This window comes from Euprymna scolopes, chromosome 17 (genome assembly GCF_053919585.1).
Source record: "Euprymna scolopes isolate OS-2025 chromosome 17, ASM5391958v1, whole genome shotgun sequence".
Taxonomy (NCBI): domain Eukaryota; kingdom Metazoa; phylum Mollusca; class Cephalopoda; order Sepiida; family Sepiolidae; genus Euprymna; species Euprymna scolopes.
The window spans coordinates 22,457,420-22,480,505 of NC_136498.1; the positions used below are offsets into that span (position 1 = coordinate 22,457,420).

General features: G+C 33.4%; 1 protein-coding gene across 4 annotated transcripts in view; it reads right to left on the reverse strand.

The window, feature by feature from the left end:
- The window catches only part of LOC145296711 (high affinity 3',5'-cyclic-AMP phosphodiesterase 7A-like), a 434,586-nt gene that overhangs the window by 53,943 nt on the left and 357,557 nt on the right, over positions 1–23,086 (reverse strand). For all 4 annotated transcript variants that reach the window (XM_080142693.1, XM_080142690.1, XM_080142694.1 and 1 more), the window contains 5 exons: positions 17,499–17,635; positions 9,972–10,035; positions 8,546–8,641; positions 6,786–6,886; positions 1,851–1,982 (listed from right to left, as the gene is read on the reverse strand). In XM_080142693.1, coding sequence (XP_079998819.1) covers positions 1,851–1,982; positions 6,786–6,886; positions 8,546–8,641; positions 9,972–10,035; positions 17,499–17,635 — 530 coding nt within the window. The remainder of the gene's footprint in view (positions 1–1,850; positions 1,983–6,785; positions 6,887–8,545; positions 8,642–9,971; positions 10,036–17,498; positions 17,636–23,086) is intronic.

Genomic DNA, 23,086 nt, shown 5'->3' on the forward strand with positions numbered 1-23,086 from the left:
TTTTGTTATTAATTTTTTTATATATACTGTATGAAATTTTGCTTCCGCTCCACGGAATGGATTAATGCTGTATTCTCGGGTTCTACTGTGTATATATATATATCATTCAAACACTGCCATGTTTGAATATATGGTTAAATGCAAGTTTTAGTCGTTTACAACTGCTTTAAAGCTTCTCAGCTCACTCATTTTCCGCCCAAATTTCAAACAATTATTACAGTTTATAGATCGCCTTCTCAGCTATATTGTGAAAAGAAAATTCAATTTCGTTCAGTAAAACAAAAGTTATGATTAATTTAGTGATGTTAAAAATCATAAAAAGGTGAGCGACGCTTTTTATGACTGGTTTCCATAGCAACCACGTCGCTTAACCGACTACCGTTTCTACTAATTCCACTACTGTCTCAAAAAGAGAAGTAACAAATGAAACAGAGAGAATTAAAGCATTAAAGGGAGATAATTGGGAGATTTTATTGAAAGCAGACGAGGGCCATATATTGTTATTACATATGTGTTTATGGGGGGAAAAAAAGACTGAAATTAAACAAAGAACAAGTGAATTTACTGGAAGTCTGGAAAATCATGGATTACAATACAAAAATGCGAGAATGAAAAGTAATATGGTTAAGCTTAAACATGGAAAAGTAAAGGACTAGTTGTTGTAACTGGAAAAGAAAAGACAAGATATTCTAGTAAAAAATATAATAAATTTATACCATAAAATGTTGCAGCATTAAGATTTTTTTTTTAATTCATTTTATATCATTATATAATCAATTTTTAATGCTGCAATATTTTAAGTTATAAATTTATTATATTTTTTACTAAAATATCTTATCCTTTTCTTTTCCAGTTTTAACAACTAGTCCTTTACTTTTCCATGTTTAAGCTTAACGATATTACTTTTCATGCTCGCATTTATATATATATATATATTTTGTGTGTGTGTGTTAAAAGTCCACGCATGCTTTTAGAATAGTTATTTCAAGGTTATGAGGGGTGTTTGAAGCATGAAAATAATGTTATTTTTTTGTATTTAATATTTTATTTTTTTCATATTTCAAGCGGTCTTCCGCTCTTGGTCACAAAATGCATCGAAATGAAAATGAAAGACGTTGAAAAAAAAAAAAAAAAAAAAAAATGGAAATTTTTAATTTGGATAGCGTTCATTCCTCTCTCTCTCTCTCTCTCTATATATATATATATATATATATATATATATATATATATATATATATATATATATATATATATATATATATATATATATATATATATATATATATATATATATATAAATAAATAATTGGACAATTCCAAGATTTTTCCCGATTCTAGTACAATTACCGATTCTGTTCTAAATTTTCGATTCCGATACAATTACCGATTCCAATTCTTTATAAATCTAAATATTTAACTTTAGAGCTGCTATTTTTCTCGATTACCCTAAAACATATGTTCACTATGCAGATATTTTCTCGAACGTAAAAATGCACTTATGAAGGATGATCTCTCGATTTTAGTTTTATTGTTTAAAATTAATAAATATTTATCATTTTATGAAGACTACCAGCAGTAGAAGATTTTGTTTAAAAAAAATCAAATAAAAAAAAGATAAGCAAAAGAAATCGTTTTTGGCATCGGAAATTTGTCCGATTCCGATACCAATTTCTATACCTCAAAATATTCCGAGTTTTCCGATTCCCGATTAATCGTCCTAACACTAATGTATATATCTTTGTAACAGAGTAGTGAAACTAACGTATATAACACTATTATGCACCAGCAAATAAAAAAGAGTCCAATACTAAAGCGTAATGGCGTTGGAAAAATAAGAAAATAAAACTTACATCATACAGAGATGCTAAAATGTTTGTTGTTGCAATCAAATACGCCTGGTTGACCCCCGGATGGTCAAGGTCATGCATCATTGAAGCAAATAGAGCAGCCATGGCTTCCATTGGATGAACACAGGAACTAAGCTGAAAAAAATATACATCAATTACATAAAATGGCAGTTATTATACACATGTTTAATTAAAACTTGAAAAATGCATAGCAAACACTAACAAAGTTGATACATTTTTTTTTAATCGGCGTGACACCGGGAAAATAATATCTTAAAAAAAAAAAAAAAAAAAAAAAAGAAAAAAAAAGAGATTCATTCTTTGAGGAACGGGGGAGGTTATATAGCTATTTATAGCATGGAATATAATCAAGAATCAAGCACAACTTTTAATGTTATCACAGTAATACAGGGCACAAAATTAGCATTTCTTCAAATTTAAATTTTAAATTAAGTATCTGGATTTAATTTATTGTTTCTTAATTATTATTATTATCACCATTACTCTCCATAGAAAGTGGGGGAACGTAGTTTTGTTAGTGCTCTGGAGGCCTCCTTAAATTATTTGGGTGTTTCAGTAGGGCTCTGGAGGCTCCTAAATTTTATTTTTTTACTCTTCACTTAAAAAAAAAGTAAATTTCTTTTCTAGAAGAGGATATTGATTTTCGTAGTGCTGTGAAGGTCTCCTTAATTTTATAGATGCTCCATATCCTAGGTAGAGCAGGTGTGTTCCTCGTGATAAAGAACTTTATTTTCTTTTTTGTGTTTTCTCGGAGTCATATTTTAAAGTGTTCAATGTCCAGATACTACCACAAAAGTGCTCCATAACCTAGATAAAATATGTGTGTTTAGGACAGGAAATGATTCTGGATTTTATTTAACGTTTCTTAATGTCCCCTTCAGAAAAGTGAGGTGTGGCAAGAAATTCGAAAAGGATGGGCCCCGGAGATCTCCCTCATGAGGTATTTGAGGACAAGAAGTAAATACGATTTTCAATGTTATGTAGTAAATTATGATAGAATTGCAGAGTTATTTTTCATGTTTTTAGAAAAGCTAATTGCCTGAATGTTACCGTTTCTCAGAGTTCTCATTAACAAGTGATGATACAATAGATAGAGCAGGTATGCTTAAACACAGCGTTGCATGGAATAAAGACATTTACAGTCATTTTTCTAATCTATCTACATACATAAAAGGCAAAATGTGTGTGTGCACATTTTTTGTATGTCCATCGAAAGCCTTTTTTTTTGGGGGGGGGGTCTCCGTGGGCTTACTACTTTTTAGAACTTTTTATATACTTTGTAGATCGTAATATCTACGATTTGCGAACGCGCATTGCGTCTAGATTTATTTACATCGACTTTTACAAAATTCTTGCTATTTCGGCTCCCCTCATGTGTTTTTGGCTTTTTTGTATAAAAGCGAAACTAAATCTAAAGCGAAGGAAGTGTTCCCGGCATGAGGGTCGGGAACGTCCAGAAAGCAATAAAGCTTTGATCAATGCGGAGGAAACAAACCCCTTATATCAGACGATTGCTATTTAATTTGAACAATCTCCTTTTTATGGGGAGCTGCCCCCCCCCAAACATCTGGGGAAACAAAACCAGCCGAAGTTGAGTAAACAAACCCCAAAAAACTGTCTCGCAGTAAAAGTTAACTGCGGGATTTCTATTTGATCTTATTAAATTCATGCACCTGTCGGTATTTAATTTTTAATCATCTATATATATAAAAGCGAAAATGTGTGTTAGCTACCTTCCTACTAAAACTTTTTTTCTTTTACACCTCCAAACACCTGGCCAACGCTTTTTTTTTTTTTTTTAAATAGGATTGTTTTGATCTACCTCCCGGGCAACGCCAGGTACCCCCGCTAGTCGTGAAATATATTCAAACGTGTTATATATAAGAAAAGCTACTTGGCGTTGCCCGGGAGGAAGAAGAGAAACAAAAACAGCACTACTACCGATAAGTGATATATCTCATGACAATAGTGCTCAATACAATAGATACAGGAAGTATGTTGCCCGGGATAAAGAACTTTACAATCTTTTTTATAATGCTGTATACAGGAAAAGCTACTTCACATTGACCAGCAGCCATGTCTATATTTTCAAACTCTATCTCCTCCAAAACGAAAAGTCGCAGAGCGGCGCTAGGAGCCTCAAATAATTGGATTTTTTACGGACTGTTTTTTATGGGTCTTTAGCCAGTTAAAATAGTTTTCAAGGGGGTCAAAAATGAAAAAAATCGTTATACATTTTGTACATTCATGTAATTTATTTTAATTAGTTCATATGCTTGTCACGTTGTGGTAACATCACCAGCTTTGAATGCTAGAGTTTCGGTTTCGATTCTAGCTGATGGCATCCAAATACTTTTTTTTTGTTTACTTTTGAAATCACGGCTCTATAATAATATATACGAAATCTGGACAAATTAAAATATATTTAAGCATATTTTACACCTGGGCAAAGCTGCCCCTCTCCCTGCTACTCATAATAATACAGTATTATCTTCATATTATTGTGAAATGCAGAGGCGGGGCCATGACATACGCATTGATCAGGATCATGTGTTTTATTTGGGGTTGTCCAGGATCAATATTTTTAAGATTACAACATTACTATCGGTAAGTGATATTATGTTAACTCTCTTTAGACTATTGTCTTTATCAACATCATTTATCTTCACATTGTTATAGTTATAGAAATAAAAAAAATTAACCAGAGCTATCTGTTCTACTCGGCATTGTCCGGAATAAAAAAACAAACAAAAAAACTGTAAAATTACAATGTTACTTTTAATAAGTGATTGATGATAAATCATTTCGGATTATTGACTTCACCAACATCGTCTATTTTCTGAATATGTTTGGACGGACGAGGGGAAATAAATTAGATTTTTTTAAATCTACCTATAATGGGCTATAGTATATTACAAAAAGCTATTGAGCACTATAATGGGCTATTTCGTAAATAATCGGCGGGGGGAGAGGGGTTTAAATATTTTTGTCCAACTTGGAAATGCCCCAGAGCAATAAATGTAAATTACACTATTACGTTTAAATCACTTTGGACAAGAAGTAATAGATTGATTGATATAATTAAAATAAACGTACGTGTGTCCGGCTCATTTCAACGATCATGCATGAAAATTTAATCTTTATGAGTAAAAGGAAAGGAGACTAAATATTGATAAAAAAACATGAGTTTAACTGGTGTTCTGTTTTTTTCCAAAACCAAGTATCCCCAATATACATTGTAATACGTAGTATTTAAATAAAATCAATATTAACTGGTATAGAACCTATGATTAAGCACTTTAATGTTATTTTTCAACTAGGTTGTCATACATTTATTGGTAGATTAAAAAAAATCTAATTTCTCTCTCTCTCTCTCTCTATATATATATGTATGTGTGCATGTATATGTGTGTGTGTGTGTGTGTGTATGTATATGTGTGTGCTACGAATATTGATCATTATGTTTATATGTTAGTGAAATCGTCATTTCATCCGTCATAAGCATACATATTTTATTAAAATTCTGATTTTCCATTACTTGTAAACATCTTCATCACTTTTTCTTTAATCTAAAATACAGTCAAAAAGCAAGTATACTATATAAGGCTAGAGTGCATTATAGAAGGCTAATTAGCATTATAAAAGGATACTATGCACTATAATAAGCTTCTGTGCATTACAAAAGGCTATTGAGCACTATAATGGGCTATAGTATATTACAAAAAGCTATTGAGCACTATAATGGGCTATTGTGTATTACAAAAAGCTATTGAGCACTATAATAGGCTATTTTGCATCACAAAAGACTATTGAGCACTACAATGGGCTATTGTGTATTACAAAAAGCTATTGAGCACTATAATAGACTATTGTGTATTACAAAAAGCTATTGAGTACTATAATTAGACTATTGTGTATTACAAAAAACTATTAAGCACTATAATGGGCTATTGTGTATTACAAAAGGCTATTGAGCACTATAATGGCTATTGTGTATTACAAAAAAACTATTGAGCACTATAATATGCTATTGTGCATTATAAAAGACTATTGAGCACTATAATAGACTATTGTGCATTATAAAAGGTCACTGAGCACAATAAAATAACAGTAAACATTATAGAAGACTGTTGAGCATTATAAAGGCTAGTGAATATTATGTGTCTATTAAATATCATTGTTTATGTTCTCTCAAGACATTTGATTTAATTTGATTATTAGTTCGCGGCCTATCAGGCTTAACTAGTGTTATTGGTTAACAAAGCATAATGTAATCGTAAGAATCCGCCCGCCCCCTTCTGTTCTGAGTAACAATGGATATGGATATGCATTTGAAGTTAGAAGTTTATAGTGAAGCAAAATCTTCAAACACACTTCACTTAACCCTTCAGCAAAGATGAACTCTAAGATGATGGAAGCAGTACTGGGATATGCAGGAAAAAAGCTGATGTCATTTCAGTTTTTCTTTGCTTATATTTTTATTACTGACGGGTCAATATTTTAAAATGAATCCTTATTTTTATAACAAGTGCTCTTCTGAGCTCCAATCTATGGTTCCCTCTTGCCAAACGTTCACAAAACACTCGACTAGCTACAACCACTATATACGATTTCCCCCATTCTCTATCTGTGTTTAAATCTAAATGTAGATTCCATAAACAAAGCTTCTTTCCTAACTGCCCGCCTGTAGAATACTGTTTCACTGGCCTGCTTCCAGGCTGATTACAATATGGTAACCTTCAAGTCCAATGTAAACAAGTTCGTGTTGAGCCATCCCCTTAAATAATCCGTATTCTACTCAATTTACACCATTAACGACTACTAAACTACCACCTTACATTCATTAATCTTTATCCTCGAGTAGCCTTTGGGTCTTGATAAGTGGTGACTCCCTTAAAAAAACCCAAAAAAACTCACTTTCTGTTCCCGTAAATAACAGTGCATTGCTTGTGTGACGTCAGCAGCATGGACCACATTATGATATGGATTGTTTTCATGATAGCCTTCTTCAACTAAATCTGAAAAAAAAATATGAATAAATAAAGAGCATAAATAGAAAAAAAATTATTGGGAATAGTAGATCTACCTGGTATTAAATATAAAATTTATTGGCGGATTAAAAAATATCTAATTTCTATATATAGGGACTAATGCAGTTTAGCATGCATAAGAAGCCTTTTCGCAACTGTCCATCTCCTGATCGTATCTACAGACAATGGTGTTCAGAGAGGAGATGGATGATGGAGCAGTAACCTGGACATCCAAATTGGGAAACACTCCAAGCATTTATCGGGAAGTGACAGTAGTCTAGTGGTGTTACAAGAAAGGTCCCATTTTCTTGTAAGTAAGAAAAACATTAAATAAGTAAAAATGAGATTAGATAGACCGAGATTCGAACCTTGTAAGCAAGGTTCGGAAATAGGTTAAAAAATAGAGTCAGAAATGGAATGTAGAATTTCGCATTGTTCAATTTAATATAAAATAGTAGATATGTTTGAGTAAAAGGAATTTTGATTGTTCAATTCGTTTTTTATGAAAACTGAATTAAAATAAGGTCAGTTAGAAGAATGAACAATAGCAAATTTAAGTATGTTGAAAAATAAGTTAGGTCGAAAAATAGGTTAGAAGAATTCTTTGTCTGCAGAAATGATTTGGACATGCGCGAACCATGCATGCTTAACCCACGCGAGTTTCCCACGTGTGTGTGGCACGTGTTTGAAGCCATACATGGCATCATAGCAGAAAATGAATTCTCAATATAGTTTGCTAGTTTTAGGAGATTAGACAGATGGGTAAACAGAGTTGGAGACAGGAGGCAGCCGAGCAGGCTCCCTTTGGAAGCGAGGGAGGAAGTTTTAATCATGCAGTCAAGTTTGAATTCCTGGATGTCATCAATCATTGCGACCGGTCGAATGTAATAAAAGAACACACCATATTTTGTACTGCGTCTTGTGTCATCTTTCTACCAAATTGAAGGTAATCTGAACTAATCGTTAACTTTGTGTCCGCTCATCTTATATGAACCTTGTCTCCCTCATCGTATTATGAACTTTGTGTATAAACCCCCATCTTTTAAGTAATGTGTCTCTCTAAGAAATGTGTCCCCCTCTCTATCATAATTAATGACTCTCCTCTCTCTTCTTCCCCCTCTCACTGTATTCCATGTTCCCGTCTCTCCACACCCGGCTATACAATAGTGGTTAACGGCATGCACTGACGACCTGGGTGTTCCAAGTTCGAATCCAGTTCGTTTCAAAAAATCACTTTCACCTTGAATGTTGGCAACCTTCGCATGGTCCTTCCGGTACAACCCAATTCTTTCTAGAAAGAATTCTGACTAGAAAAACATCGGGGAAACGAATGCCAACAATACAATCTTCAGATTCATACGATATGATGATAATACTCATCAGCACTAAAAGTTATATTTGAGACATTGGCCCCAGACATCACCAGACCTAAACGCCAGGCATGCATTTTTAATTAGCATCTGTGTCAGCAACAAATTATGATTATGCAACTCTTGCTTCAAATATTACATCCACAGACCTCCTTGCAGGCGGTATCTCTTGTTTCTTAAGACAAAACGAAGTCGTCTTGAGAAACGAAGTCGTCTATACATTAGTTCTGGGATTGAGTTATATTTGAATACTAACAAAGAAAAGTATTTTACTTACTTAAACATCGCATGAGTTTCATAGTGTCGAGTTTGAAGTATTCTAAAAAACCGTATTCCTGGAACAAATGGAGGGCGAGATGAAATAGAGGTTTGCCTGAAATGCAAAAAAAAACAAAAACAAAATGAGCAAACATTAGCAACACACAAAAGATAATTTTTCAATGGTTACTCATATTGCATAGCTAGCCATGTTTTCTATTAATGGAGATTATGTATCTGTCTGTTGAAAGCCAAAACAACTTATTCTTTCATTAGCAATCCTCTTTTTCTATTAGTAATATATCTATGGGGGGAAGACGCTATCTAAGTAGTGAATGACTCACAATCTGAGTGTGCAAGTCGCTCCACAGAAACATTTTTACTTAGGATGTTGGCAATCTTTACATGGTTCCACTTCTAAGTACTCGATGTCTATCTAAGAAGAATTCTAACTAGAAATATATCGGGGAAACCAATGCCACCAATTGAATCATCTGGTTCATATGAAATGAATAAATGTACCAGTCCTTCTGAAGCCGAACTATGCTATTCTTACAATTGTACTAGTTTTTAATGCTCAATTTAGAGAGAGGGTAGTGGTGTATATGTTCGGTTGCTATAGTGTTATATTGTTCCCGGAAAATGCTAGTTATCTAATCAGAGGCGATTGTGACGGTTTGTGAATAGAAAAATGTTTGGATGACAAAAAAAAAAAAAAAATATTGTCGGAACAAATTATGTATTTCTGAAAGATAAAATATTTAAGTGTATTCTAAAAAAAAAAAAAAAAAAAAAAAAAAAAATATTGTCGGAACAAATTATATATTTCTGAAAAATAAAATATTTAAGTGTATTCTAAAAAAAAAAAATATATTGTCGGAACAAATTATATATTTCTGAAAGATAAAATATTTAAAAAAAAAAAAAAATTATTATTATTTTTATATTTAAAAAAAAAATAAATAAATAAAATAAAATATTTAAGTGTATTCTAAATAAAAAAAAAATATTGTCGGAACAAATTATATATTTCTGAAAGATAAAATATTTAAAAAAAAAAAAAAATTATTATTATTTTTATATTTAAAAAAAAAATAAATAAATAAAATAAAATATTTAAGTGTATTCTAAATAAAAAAAAATATTGTCGGAACAAATTATATATTTCTGAAAGATAAAATATTTAAGTGTATTCTAAAAAAAAAAAAATATATTGTCGGAACAAATTATATATTTCTGAAAGATAAAATATTTAAAAAAAAAAAAATTATTATTATTTTTATATTTAAAAAAAAAAAAAAAATAAATAAAATATTTAAGTGTATTCTAAAAAAAAAATATTGTCGGAACAAATTATATATTTTTGAAAGATAAAATATTTAAGTGTATTCTAAAAAAAAAAAAAAAAAAAAAAAAAAAGGGAAAGGAAACTTTTTTATACTTACCACCTGTCAGACTGTCTAGGTTGAACATATCAAAACCCCAATCCCCGACATTCATCAAAACAAACTGAAAAATAAAAATAAAAGTAAATAATGATTTTAATTGATTTCAACGAATATATACCTACTAGAATGTGTACAGGATTTTAGTAATAGAAAATGATTGAGCAGCAAATGTAATAAGCAAAGAGTTAGGCAGTTTGGTTTTATGTTTAGGCAAAGTGCCACTGATACTATATTTATCTTGAGAACCCCCCCCCAAAAAAAAACAAAAAAACAAAAAAACAAACAAACAAGAGAAGTCCATCCATCCATAGCCTTGAGCCCATGGAGGGGCATAGGCCATCTACAACTTCGTAGATACTTTTGTAGTGAGGAGTTTTTATTTCGGTGTGAGAGTGCTGGACCCACGCCCAACCTTCCCGGAAGGTATATACAGTACCTACCCTGTAAAATGATCACGCATCTGGTACTCGCCAGGCTCAACGTTGCTTAACTTCAGTGATCTGGCAAGAACCAGTGTGTCAACATGATTTTGCTCTACAAAAATGTACTATGGTAAAAAGAAGAACCTGGAGGAGATTATTTCGAAGGGACTAGAGTTTCACGTCTGCACTATAAATAAAAGTGCCCATACGAAAAAAGTCTGGCAACTTATTGAAAGAACCTCGTACATAATTCACGACTACAGTTCGATTGTGAACTGTTATATGTATATAAAAAAAGAACCTCTGGTTAGGAGTAATTACAGTTGATCGACCAGGTTCTGAAAGTGGTTGAGAAAATAATTGAGGGGTAAATAAAAAGTCAGATAAACATCTATATATTTTAAAAATATAATTATCCACTGATACGTGTTTCGTCATCTACGACTCATCAGAGTGGCTAAATCTAGCGAGATTCGAAATCGGGACCCCATGGTAATAAGCCTGACCTCTTTATCCGCTGGCCCATCTTGCCAACTGTAGGGATATATAGCGATTTATTTAGATGTTATTTGTTTTTGTTTTTGCGATACGTTTTGAATGAATTCAATTCCTAAATGCGAATTGGGAATAATTTTCCCTTTTCATATATAAGTGATCTTAGCTGTGTCTGAGGAAAGGTTACTACCAAATGATGCGTGCATTTTGATTCTTAATCTGGCAGGGGGATGTGATGCGTCTAGTGTGTTAGGTATAAGTTAGTGTTAAGTTCATGCTTGCATGCTTTCTCACTTTCAGCTAACACCGCTGGCTAACCTCGTGGTGAAAAGAGAGCAGCTTTGCATAAGTCTTCCCTGCCAGTACATAGTCTCTTCATCATCAAGACTCCTACAGTGCCTCCACATTGGCCACACATGGTAACTGGGTGCCTTGCGGCCCCAGGCTAAACCTGTAAGAGATCTTGGAGTAGTAGGGGACTCCAGAGGTAGTGCGTTATGGCCCACCGATGTGTGGACACGCTTTGGCACACTACCAACCTCTACCCCACCGTCTTGTGGGTGCCCTTGGTTAAGCGAAGACTAGGGGAACCAACCCCAAAATCAAACATCACTGCCTTGTGGGCCTTATCACAGCAAAAGGCTAAGAGATGGGAACTGACTTTAAATCCTACTGCTGCCTTGCAGTTTTCCTTAAAAAGCTATGGAACCTCATCCAGAAGGAAAAGGCGTAGCAGCGGACTCAATAGAGCGATTGTCTACCTCAGTGAGATTACTTTGACCAGAAGCTGCTGTCAATCGTCGCGGGTTCGCTCCACTGAACAAGAGCATTGGAGGTTCAGAGGGTGTCTATCTGATGCACAACAGATACTGCACCTAAACTGTGCAAGCAAGTTAGGAGCCAAGGTGGAAAGTCCTGTGGTGATGGAGTGAGACTACGCCAACACCGAGGGATAAAGCACTGGGGCACCAACTAGTCATCGTCAAGATTGACGAACTGCATGATGATGACTACCAATTCTGTCAATTTTTGATGTGCAAACTTGATATATAGGGATTTGGACCTGTGAAACAAATTCGATTTAGTCTTTAGCTGGTAAAAACAGCTGTTAGAGGGTCAAAATTGAAAAACATTGTAACTGGAAGGAGTAAGTAGACTTAAAATACTCTTCTATGCATGCACAAATAGACAATTATATCTTTAACAGCATTATTTTAAAAGTTTTTCTATGCATATGAATGTAGCTTAGACGGTAATGAATAAGGCTGGAGAGCTATATGTTTGGTTTCGATTTTAGCTGATGGCACCCATGTCATTTTTTTGTTTTAACTTTTGAAATCACTACTATATATTAGGTACAATATGATAATCAATAGGGAATTGGTTCAATAATAAATGCAAAATCTGCATGAATTTAAATATTATATTTTAGTTTATTTTATGAGCGGGCAATGCCAAGTAGGCTGCTAGTAGATGCTTTGTTTTATGCTTAGGAAAAGTACAGCTGGTACCATATTTATCCTTATTTGTTTTATTTTGTTAGATTTTTTTTTTACATAGGAGTCGTGACACTTATCAAGGCCCAGAGGCCACTCGAGGAGAAGGGTTAAAGAGTGTACAGTGTCAATGGGACAATATCGTAGTAATCGTTAGGAGTGTAAATTTGGTAAATTGGATTACTAAAGGGGAACGGCTCATCAAGAACTTGTTTACATTGGACTTGTAGAGAAGCATATTGTAATGAACTGGAAAGCAGGCAAACAGTTCTACAGGTGTGCAGTTCTAAGAAAGATGCTTTGTTCATGGAATCTACGTTTAGGTTTAGGCATATTAAAAAGTTTGACTTATGTCCAGATAATCTACATCTAAAATTTCAAGTGTTTAGACCCAAAATTGGAAAAGGAGTTTGGTAGAGTTTGCAAAGGTCAACTTTTTCAACTTTGACTTCTTCGCAGCCAAATTTTAGCCCAAAAACTGATTAAAAAGCTTGCCGCATGTTTGAACACCCTTTATGTCTGAAATTTCAAATGTTTCGACCCAAAATTGGCTAAATAATTTGCTAGAGATCGCAAAGGTAAAGTCTTTTGACCTTTGACCTCTTGGCAGTCAAATTTTCGGCCAACACCCGATTAAAAAGCTTGCTATATGTCTGAATACACTTAATGTAAAATTTCAAATGTTTAGACTAAAATTTGGCTAAGTAATTTAGTAGGAACCACAGAGGTCAAAATTTTTAAAAACTTTGACCCTTTAACATTTATTGTTTTAGGCCCAAATCAAATTAAAAAGTTTGATCCATGTCCAAGTAATCTACATCTAAAATTTCAAATGTTTAGACCCAAAATTGGCGGAGGAGTTTGGTAGAGTTTTCAAAGGTCAAATCGTTGAACTTTGACCCCTTGACAGACAAATTCCTGGCTGAAAACCGATTAAAAAAATTTTTCAATTTTAATCTCAATATTCCTTATGTCAAATCTCAAGTCTGTATACTGAAAATTGACAGTAGTTTGGCAGGGAAATTTACATACACACACAGACAAGTTCACTTTTATAGATATAGAAATAAGTTTTTTCAAGCTGGTGATGGTGCATTCTATTGGATGCCAAACATTCACCTGCTAACTCAGATGTTCCAACAGAGAAATCTGTAAGATTCTGATTGTCCCTTTAAGTGCAATTGTTTGAATCTCTCTTGCACTTGGTTCACTGGGTATATTTGCCCGGTAGTTTTTGAAGTTCTTTCTCATGAGTCCAGCTGCTCCTATAATAACTGGAATGATAGAGATCTTCCTAAGATTCCAATTTCTTTTCATGTCATACATAAGAACTTTAGTATTTCGTTATCTTTTCCCTTTCAGCACTGTTTACCCAGTATAATTGCATATGTATTGCTATGTCTTTTAAAGTCTGCGTAAGGGAGTTCAAAATTTGAATCACTTTGGATGTTGAACACAGTTTTTTTGCTGTTGAATCAACTAATTTATTTCCGTTGATATCGGTATTACTCAGTATCTGACGGAAAATAGTTTTTGGACCGCTTAATTGCGATTTTGCAATTAGAGGATTGTCTTTTTATTTTTAACTAGCATTTCAGCCCGGCGTTGCCCGAGTGTTTGGAGGTGCAAATGAATAAATAAATAAATAAATAAATAAAAAAGCGGTCAATTTTTAAAAACTTTAACCCCTATTATGACTCCTTAATATTTATTGTTTTGGGCTCAAATCAAGTTATTAAGTTAGATCCATATCCAAGGAACCTATATCTAAAATTTCAAGTGTTTAGACCCCAAAATGGCGGAGGAGTGTAGTAGAGTTCTGAAAGGTCAAATCGTTGAACTTTGACCCCATAACAGCCGAATTTTTTTTTTACAAAGAGCCAATAAATGTATGGGTAAACTAGAAGCAAACGAAAAATCGGTAAAGATTTTTCAAGCAATTCACATAAATGCTCAAAATTGTGTTAACAGCACATTTAATGACAGCTTTGAATCTTACATTCAGAATCTTACATCAGGGTTTTGTACTGTGTCGAATCACTTTGGATGTTGAACGCAGTTTTTTTGCTGTTGAATCAACTAATTTATTTCCGTTGATATCAGTATTACTCAGTATTTGATGGAAAATAGTTTTTGGACTGTTTAATTGCGATCCCATGAGTAATTTTGCAATTAGAGGATTGTCTTTTTATTTTTAACTAGCATTTCAGCCCGGCGTTGCCCGAGTGTTTGGAGGTGCATATTGAGCAAAAAAAAAAAAAAAAAAAAAAAAGCGGTCAATTTTTAAAAACTTTGACCCCTATTATGACCCCTTAATATTTATTGTTTTAGGCTTAAATTAAGTTATTAAGTTAGATCCATATCCAAGGAACCTATATCTAAAATTTCAAGTGTTTGAACCCAAAATTGGCGGAGGAATTTCGTAGAGTTCTGAAAGGTCAAATTGTTGAACTTTGACCCCCTTTAACAGCCAAATTTTTGGCCGAAAACCAATCAAAGATTTTCCTAAATCCCAGTACCCTGTATATCAAATTTCAAGTCTGCAGACTTAAAATTGACAGAGTTATTGCGTAGGGAAATATACACATACAGACACACAGATACATAGACAGATACACAGACCCGTTCACTTTATATATATATATATATATATATATATATATATATATATATAAATTGCTTTTAGGCCAGACTAAGTGTTCAAAAATATAGATTCATGATCTTTGTTGTTGGAGACAAGACGAAGTGCTAGAAATATGTATATACTAGTAGGACGCTCGACGTTGCCCGGTCTTGCATAAATATTATATTTCAATTAATGCAGAATTCTTATTTATTATAAACAGAAATACTGTAGGTATTAAACGTAATGTTAAATTCCTTAAAAAGAAATGAAGTAAAGAAAAACAAATACAGAAACAAACAGAGACATGTGCATGCGAGTATTATGTTTTTTTTTCTAAACAGTTCACTTCTTATAAGTAAAAATAATAAACTCGAGCCGAAATCAAAAACAAAACCTAAAGTGTCAAGTATGATAGCCATTAGGCCAGCTTGACATGATCTTTAAAGTTTTTTCAAGCCAACTTATACTTAGCATAAGGAAGCTGCCATGTTTCACGACCGTGCATGCAGTCATGAAACAGTTGAAAACCGATAAAAATCTGATCACTCTACCGTAACAATTTTTCAATTTTTACCCTTTAGCAGCACTTTATCCGGATGAAAACCGATTAAAACGTTTTTCACATGTCTGAATACACCATATACAAAATTTAAAGTCTGTAGATAAAAAATTCGTTGAGTATATAGGTTGAGAATAGTCTGCACACACACACATTCTCACTTTCATAGATATATAGATTTATCCTGAGAAAAACAAAAGAAAAGTATTTTAGTAAGAAAAATGAGTATTTTTTTTTTTTTTACAAAGAGCCAATAAATGTATGGGTAAACTAAATCGGTAAAGATTTTTCAAGCAATTCACATAAATGCTCAAAATTGTGTTAACAGCACATTTAATGACAGCTTTGAATGTATGAGTACATCAGGGTTTTGTACTGTGTCGATTGCTTTTCATTTGTATTTTAGGATTGCCTAACGAGTTACGTACAGATTATCTTATTTTGTTTAACATATCAACCCCTTTCGGGTCATTTAATGCCGAATCCAGTAATTTTGAAGAAAAAAAAACAAAAAACAAAACAAAGTTACTTATATAGTCAAATATCCATTCACGATCATGTGCGCCAAGAGTATCCTTCCGGCATTTCAAAATAATACCACAGACAGACAACACGCGAATTCTTTACTAACTGCTTTTTTCTTCAATGTAACATCACGACGAGGATAAAAAGAAGAAAAAAATGTATAAAATTCTGAGGATGGAGTCTATCTGCAAAATATTAATTTTAAACAAATAAATTGGTTTATTTTCATAATATTGCGTTGTAATTTGGCTTATAAACGTATTTTATACATATTTTATTTTATCATTCACGATGTTTGGTTTGGTTATTTAGTGGCATATTAACCATTTTTTGGGTTATTTAATGCTGAATACATAATCACGTTGATAACGGTTCTCGCCAGATCACCCAAGTTAAGAAACAATAAACCTGGCCAGTACTGCGCTGGGATGTAGAAATTCCTAGGTTGGTATCTGGGGCGTGTTTAATCCATTGGGAGAGATGCACCCTCAGTCTTTGTTAAGACATGCACCTAGGAGAAGGAAAACTGATGTAAACCCTGAGGTATAGTGTCTGCTCTGTCTTGTAGCAGCCATTGCACCGACTGAAATTAGCAGTTGTTCAAAAATGTGGTTTGTTGTGCACAAAGCCTTCACCACTTAAAACAAATCATCTGTGTTGATTTCCAAATAACAGATGTTGTGGCGGACCTCATACGTCAAAATTGACGAAATATTATCGATGCCAAATCTAGTAATTATTCAAAATTTCAAATATTTATTTATGGTATTATGTATTTTTTATTTTATTTTATTTTGTTATTGGAACCATTTGAGATGAGTAATTTGAGTATTTATTTATTTGTTTATTTATTTTTTTGTTTATTTGTTTATTTGTAGACTGTTATCCTCATTTTCATAGTTGTTGTTTCACTACATTTCGGCCAACTCATTCTTAGGTGATTAACTGCAATGGAATAGAACTGCTAAGTCTCGTAATTGTATCCCCAGTAATTACTGCCTTCCAAAGCTGTTGCTGTCGTACCACGTTTTAGCCAACTAAACCTCTGGCTGGCTTTGGGTAGGATTGAAAAAAGACCAGAGGATGAATTGGCTGGAACGTCGTGAAACAATAACTATGAAGATTAGGATGATAGTTTGCAAATAAACACATCTTTTCATGGTGTTTAGATAACATTAATGTTTGGTGTATTTTGGGCTAGGAAGAAGAGATACTGTGTACTGATTATTTAATACTTGTCTGTGAAACACTGGAAGGTTTCTTTGTTAAGTTAAAGACTTGGACTTGAAAGAATGCTACAGAAAAAGTTTTCAGTTATTATTAATACGGAAATTCGCTAAAAATATTAATTTTCTTTTATGCTTTGTTAAATTTCTTTTGTTGGAAGGTTAGATCACCTACCTGTGCCTGCCCGTTATACTGAGCATCAAGAAGAGAGTCGGATGTACGAGAAATCTTGAAGGCCGGTCGACGTTTCCTGCGAACTTTATGAAGACTCAAGAATTTTAAGCCTATTCGACCTCGTCCAATTGTTTCACCTGAAATACAAAAGCAAAATTGTCTAGTGAAATACATAATTTGACCAGAAATATGTGAGAGGATATCAGTCAAAAGAATGAGAAAATAAACAATGGGAAATATTAAACATTCCAGGATGAGAAAAATGTTTATATAAATCAACACAACAGAAAGCGGACAGAGAAGAGTTGATCTCTGAATGAGGACAAGCTGATACATTTTTATTCACTGCATAAACATCCTCAATAATCTCCGCCAAGCGCCTTCACTGATGTCAACATCTGTCATACTAAATCGAAAAGTGTACTTGGAAATAAACAAAATATTTTTATAAACCAGATGTGTTGTGTTTTATACGCTGTCAGGTGTATAATATATCGTAGACCAGTGACGAAAGTCAATTTAGAAATTGTATAGACTGAAAAGCACATTGAACGATCGGCTGCAGCGATTATATAACACTAAGACCACTCTTTTTCTGTCTTGACAGGATACAAAACCGTCTTCGAAATTTAGCTTTAAAATATTTATATTATAAGAGATATGGTTTTTACTACAGAAAATAGTTTGAAATATTTATATTATAAGAGATACGTTTTTTTTATTATTGAAAATATTTTTTTTTTTACATGGAGGTCACCACTTATCAAGGCCCGAAGGCCACTCAGGGATAAGGGTTATTTCGTGTACAGTAATCAATGAGATAGTATTGTAGTAATCATTAGTATTGGGGGTTTTGATAGAGTGTCTTACTTAAGGGGGCGGTTTGTCAGGAGTTTGTTTATGTTGGACTTGAAGACGTCCAAGTTGTAGTCAGGTGGGAAACAGGCAAGCGGCAGAGAGTTCCACTGGCGTGCTTGAAATGTTTATATTATAAGTGATATATGTTTTTGATTATTGAAAATCTAAAACGGCAAAAAATACATGAAAAACGTAATTTTTTGTAAGTGCTGGGGTTCATGTTCTTATCGTGCATAGAGTTTATATATAAAGTTTTATGTGTTGATCGACGATTTTATTAGAAAAATTGTTGTTTATTTGAGTTTGTTTTATGTTGGTTAGTTCTTTGGAGAATATTTTCTTGAATGAGGAGATATGTTGTATGCGCGTTAGATCAGTTTTCTTTTTTTTTATAAGAACCACTTCGTATTTTTGTGTGTATTCGCTGTGGCGATTAAGGAGGTTGTAGTTGTTCTTAATGTTTTTTATACGTTGAGGTTGTATATTATGTAAGCTTACTAGAGTTGATTAATACTTCTAGGTCATTTTTGTTTGTTAATGTTTAGCTCTTATGTGAATGTAAGAACGGTGTGTGTTTCGAGATTTTGCTGGAGTTTTTTTTAATGTCTTCGTATGATTCGTATGGCAATGAATATATTGGCAACACATGGTGCTTCCCCAAGACAAAGAGCCATTCAGTGGGACCATATCGGGTTCTAGCGATTGTGATGAAAAGAGAGAAGCTTGGTGTTAGATGAATTAAAATTAACCAGCCACCTTTTCCCCATTGCACCTCGTTCTCCAGATCAGAAAAGAGAAAATCGGAAAGATCCTGGTCATTACCGGCTTTTGAAGTGTTGCTATAGATTGTGGTGTTGCTTGCATAAATGTCTACGAATGATCTAAGAATGTGATTTGGCAGATCATTGATGATGATGATGATCAGAAGGAGAGTTGGGTCTAGGATGGAACTTTTAGGGGCGCCAGTGTTGATACTAATTTCTGTCCATTGCCCACTACTCCTATAAGCTTATCAAAAAGAATGATTTAATAACTGAGACGACATTTCCAGCTATTCAGTAGCTGGAAATCTTGTGAATTAGACCTTTTTGCAATACCCTATCAAAAACTTTGGATATGTCAAGAGCTATTGCTCAAGGAATGAAACTCCCGTAGAGAGATTCGCTAATCCGGTGTGATATTACAGTTACATCAGCTGTATATCTAGCAGAACGGAAATATTTAATAACGCTATAAAACCCTCTATTTATGTCCTCTGTCTCGAATATATCCCCTTTCTAGCTGATAATAGAACATATGCAGAAACCTCAGTATCTTTTCCAAATTAACTCTTCGGGCCAAAATCATAATGTAGTATCTGTTCTGATGTTACACTTAAGATTTTTTGTCTTCGGTCAGTGGAGGAGAAATCCTTCCTGACTGAGACAATCTTAAATTTTGTTCCTATCCAGAGTGCCCCTTTTTGGGGAGTGGGTTTCCCCACATTAAAAAAAAAGTCGACCTTGTGTCTAACTCTTCATTCCTGGAGTGACAAGTAAATTTTGAAGAAAAAAAAAACAACAAAAAAACAAACAAAAACAAAACAAAGTCAATATATAGTCAAATATTCATTAAATATAGTCAAATATTCATTCACGAGCGCCAAGAGTATCCTTCCGGCATTTCAAAATAATACCACAGACAGACAACACGCGGATTCTTTACTAACTGTTTTTTCTTCAATTTAACATCACGATGAGGATAAATTTATTCTTACATTAAAACGTGAATAAAATCGCATTCCTTAATGCTCTTATTGAAACCCTTGATGACACGTTCAACACGTCTGTTTATCTATTAAAACAACTAGATATTTTTTTTTGTTTTCAAATCTCAAGCGTTAAAAACATAATAAACTGCACCAAACTAATCTCCCAACTAAAAAACATTACTCATTGAACTAAAAATATAAAATAAGTCCTTATTAATAAGGCATGTTCTAATTATATCGCCGATGAAAAAATATCACTAATGTCTCAAAACTTGAAAGCTGTTCACTGAGAAGTCCCGTTTTAGTTAGGAATACATATTTTTTTTATTAATAAAAGCAGTAACAATGTGATATTAAACTAAAGACACTGTTTGATAAAAAAAAAATCATACGAAGCCAAGGTAGAGCAACGTAACCCACAAAATTCCTGATTCTGGCTTATAAACAAATACACCGGAGGTGAATATAGATTTCTTTTTGAGGAGGAAGTTTTACCTATAAATATAAATAATGACACCATACTGTCTTTGATTCAATATACTTGGAAGATATTTAATCGATAATTGTTAAATTCATCTATACTGTCATTTTATCTGCCTTTTCATCGTATAATGTTTTTATCAGACAGTCTTCAACCTGATATGGTATTGCCAACATTTCAACTTCTTACAGACTATGCATAATGCTACAAGCTAACTAAAACATGCCTTTATAACCCCCCCCGGAAATGTCACCTTATTTTTAGAATGTAGAAAGTGAACCTTGTAACCATTGCTCCCCTTATTTTTCCCTTTAGTCTTTCTCGCTAAAAGGGATGAATTGCTGGTTTTTGGGCCAGAATCAATCCATCTATTTTTTTAGTTTAATTTTTGACATTGAAGTAGTATTGTTTTATCTCTTTACATTAGGTGACTTCATGTTTTCAGTGCGATTTTCATATAAAAAATCTGGTGCTACTAGATCAGGCTGTCTGAAGATACTGGCTCTGACCTAAAACGCAATAGTATTGTTTTTCTTTCCTTTTACAAAACTTAATCATGTTCTGCAAAGTAAAAAAAACAAATTTTCTTTACAAAATAACCAAACTGGATACTATGAATAAATATTTACAGCTATAAAGAACTTGAAACAAATTATTTTTTGCAAATTACTGGATTCGGCATTAAATGATACGAACCGACTTGATATGTCGTAAAACCAAACAATTAAATTCCATAAAAAATCAAGGAGCGATGAAGATACATAAAGACGAAGGTAATGAGAAGCTTTGGGCGACCAACATGAACTGACGGCAACAACGAACTCAGCCTCGACAGGACGTAGATTTAAACCTTAGCATTTAGACACACACAGCTAGAACACAATCGACAGTTATGTAAAACATCCGCGTCCGTGTTTTTCTTGTGTTGTGTATTTTTTTATTTTTCTACTCGTGAACCCGTGCATTCCCTCGACAGCCGCCAGTGTGAGAAAATGACGATACGACTATAAGAAGAACAGTCGATGAAGAACAAAACCACAGCACATAACGTTTGGGGTCGGCAGGCTGTCGATGGGATGACGTGGTTTTATATTTTGACAAGCGTGTTATGCGGTTTTCATCGTGCCAAGTGCATGTTTACACCCAACGATTATTTTATTTTGGACAATCATATGTTATTTTCGTCAAGCTCGGTGCATGATTTGAACCAAACGATTATTTTATTTTTGACAATCAATCATGTTATGTTGTTTTCGGCAAGCAAGGTGCGTGTTCATGCGAAATACACTTCTGTCAAATGACATTACAGTGCATCTGACCTCGATATTTAACAATATAAACACTAATTCTACACATCTTACAATTACAGAAACATTTTGTCGCAAGGTAGTGACTTTGTATGTTTATTAAAGATTCTTTTAAACATTGATGTTATTTCTCTATTGATGACGATGTACCTATGACAACTGTTCCACTGGTAAACAAGACGATCCGTTCGACGGCATTTCTAGTTTTTTTCTTTTCTTTCTTCTTTTGCTTTTTGCTTTCCCGGACACTGACTAAGCTAATGAGCAATTGTTTGCGATCAACAACGCCTTCTTTGCAAGGAATTTCTATTTAGAAATATGTTTTCTCGTTTATTGTGTACTCGTAACTCTATGAGAGGCTTTGGTTGTCAACCTGCCATGCTAGAGTTTCAGAAAAATAGTGCTTTCAATGTTAAATGTGTGAGATTTTACATCAACTAAAGATTTTTCATAAAAAGATTGTTCATTATTCGGTTATAGTGAGGCAGATTGCTGAAACAATCTTTCACTTGGTGCTTGTATCACTAAGTGAAAGATTCTTATGCAATATTAAGATAACCGGCTCCACTCTTAGTGTATTGGTCGCCAGTGCGGAATATGATTTATATTGAAAAACATTTTTGTTGGTCTGTTACACCTATATTTGAAATAGCATTTCCATGGGTCTGTTAGATCTATGTTTGAAATAGTATTTTCATTGGTGTGTTATACTTATGGGTAAAATAGCATCTTCATTTGTCTGTTACGCTTATGTTTGAAACAGTATTCCTATTGGTTTGTTAAACTGATGTTTTAAATAGAATTTTCGTCGGTCTGTTACACTTATATTTTAAATAGCATTTTCATGTCATTTACATATCTTTATTCCGCTTATGTTTGAAATAGCATTTCCATTGGTCTGTTTACGCCTGTGTTTGAAATAGCATTTTCATTTGTCTATTACGCTTATCTATTTGTATCGGGCTGTTACGCTTATGTTTTCAATAGCATTTTCGTTGGTCTGTTACAATATGCTTGAAATAGCATTTTCATTGGTCTGTTATGCTTATGTTTTTAAACAGTATTCCTATTGGTCCGTTACGCTGAAGTCGAAAGCACATTTCGTCAGTTACACTTATGCTTTAAACAGCATGTTTACTAGTATGTTACGACAATGTAATTTCACAAATAAGCGTATGTCTGTCACACCCAA